Source organism: Vigna radiata, chromosome 8 (assembly GCF_000741045.1).
Source record: "Vigna radiata var. radiata cultivar VC1973A chromosome 8, Vradiata_ver6, whole genome shotgun sequence".
NCBI lineage: Eukaryota > Viridiplantae > Streptophyta > Magnoliopsida > Fabales > Fabaceae > Vigna > Vigna radiata.
In genome coordinates, this window is record NC_028358.1 from 18,046,784 (window position 1) to 18,048,857 (window position 2,074).

General features: G+C 42.2%; 1 protein-coding gene across 1 annotated transcript; it reads right to left on the reverse strand.

Annotated features, from left to right (window-relative positions):
- Positions 1-1,097: 1,097 nt before the first annotated feature.
- Positions 1,098-1,874, reverse strand: LOC106770320. Its single transcript, XM_014656134.1, has one exon. The coding sequence runs from the start codon at positions 1,872-1,874 to the stop codon at positions 1,098-1,100; it is 777 nt and encodes a 258-aa protein (XP_014511620.1).
- Between the last annotated feature and the right edge of the window lie 200 nt (positions 1,875-2,074).

Consider the following 2,074-nt stretch of genomic DNA (forward strand, 5'->3'; position numbering starts at 1 on the left):
ATGGATTTTAGTTCTTCTGTCATAGCAGCTCTCCAAATTGGTTGTGTTAATGCTTCGTTGACATCCAAGATCTCACTCCCGGCAATCAAAGCTAGGTGAATTATGTCTCCTTCTTCATCTATTCCTGCGTCTGAGTATACTTCGTAATCAGTGAGTCATGAGGGTCGAACCACATGTCTTCTTGGTCTACTTTCATTAGTCATTGAGTCAATAATTTCTGTGTTGTCTACAGTCTGAGCAGCTCCATCTTCTTCTTCTTCCGGCAATTGTATTTGCACCGAGGTGGTTGACTTCCTCATGCTGGTTTGGTTGGTTTGCCAATTCCAACTTTCATCTTCCAGCAGAACAACATCTCTGCTGATTGTGATCCTCTTTCTGATCGGATCGAATAGCCTATAAGCACCAGTGGAGTGATATCCCACAAACACCATGGCTTCACCCTTGTCGTCCAGCTTCACTCGTTTCTGATCTACTACATGGCAAAAAACCAGCGAACCAAAGATTTTAAAGTGCTTTACAAATGTTTTCTTACCTGACCATGCCGCATGTGGTACGCGATCTGTCAAGCGCTTGGTTGGACACCTGTTTAAAACGTGAACAACTGTCGCCACTGCTTCTCCCCACAATTCACGAACCACGTTCTTCTCCTTGAGCATGCATCTGGCCATGTTCATGATGGTCTTATTGCGCCTCTCAGCCAAACCGTTGTGTTCTGGAGTATAAGTAGCTATGACTTCGTGCATTATTCCATTATCTTTGCAGAAGGATTCGAACTCCCGTGAGGTGTATTCTCCCCCACCATCTGTTCTGAGGATTTTGATTCTTCTTTCACTCTCTCTCTCGGTGTGCTTCTTGAATTGTTTGAATATCTCCAACACTTCGTTCTTCTGTTTCATGAAAAACACCCACACCATACGGCTGAATTCATCAACAAATGTTACAAAGTACTTGTTCCCTGCTACTATTGAGGGTTCGATTGGTCCACACACATCTGAATGAACCACTTCCAGTCGTTCCTTTGACTTAGGCTCGAGTTGTTTCTTGAATGGTCTCCTGGTTTGTTTCCCGACTAAGCAATTTTCACATTCCCTACTTGGTCATGTGATATTGGGTAACTCAGATACCATCTCTTTGCTGCTCAGTTGTTGCAGATCCTTGAAGTTTAGGTGTCCGAATCTCAGATGCCACTTCCAGGTTTCATCTTCTTTTACAGAAGATAGACACTGCAATGCCTCAACTACGTCCAGACGAACCTGAAAAGTCCGATTTCCTGATCTTGCACATTTAAGAATTAGATTTTTACCTTTGTCATATACCTCCATCTGTGCATCACCTCCCATGATGACCGTGTAGCCCTTTTCTGTCAGTTGTCCTACACTCAGAAGGTTGCACTTCATCTCTGGTACGAAAAGAACGTTTTCAAGCGTTGCATGCTGCCCATTCTTCCTTTTGACTTTTACAGTTCCAGACCCTTCTACTTTCAACGTGCTGTTGTCGGCAACTCTGACTTTACTTTTCTTGGATTCATCTAGATTCATCAACCAGTTCCTGTTATATGTCATATGATTAGAACAGCCGGAGTCTACGTACCAGATATTCTGTGTTATCCCGGTATCCTTTGTGTTGGTGGCAACCATAAGATTTATCGGTTCTGACTCGGATTCTTCTTCTTCTACCACATGAGCTTCTTTGTTTTGACCCTTTTTGTTCTGGTTATTCTTGTTGAACCAGCATTCGTAGGATAAATGTCCTTTCTTACGGCAGACAAAGCATTCCATGTTCTTTTTCTCTTCTTTTGAATATTTTTTCCTTGGGGCGTTCCTTTTGTCTGTAGAGTTACCTTTTTCCTCTTGATCATCTGTGCCTTTTTCCATTTCTTCATGTCTTTGTTCTTGCCTTTCCACTTGTTTGGTTTCTTCTTTTCATCACCAGAAATGTGTTGAATCTTCAAGGCTTGGTCATTGCGTTTCTTTCTGCCATATCTTCGCATTTCATGAGCTTCAAACACACTTTACAATTCTTCAATCCTAAGTTTCTCCAAATCTCTGGTTTCTTCAATGGTTATGACAAGATG

What these genes read in the sequence shown, in the direction of transcription:
- LOC106770320 (XM_014656134.1), bottom strand. Translation starts at nt 1,874, where the DNA reads ATGGAAAAAGGCACAGATGATCAAGAGGAAAAAGGTAACTCTACAGAC.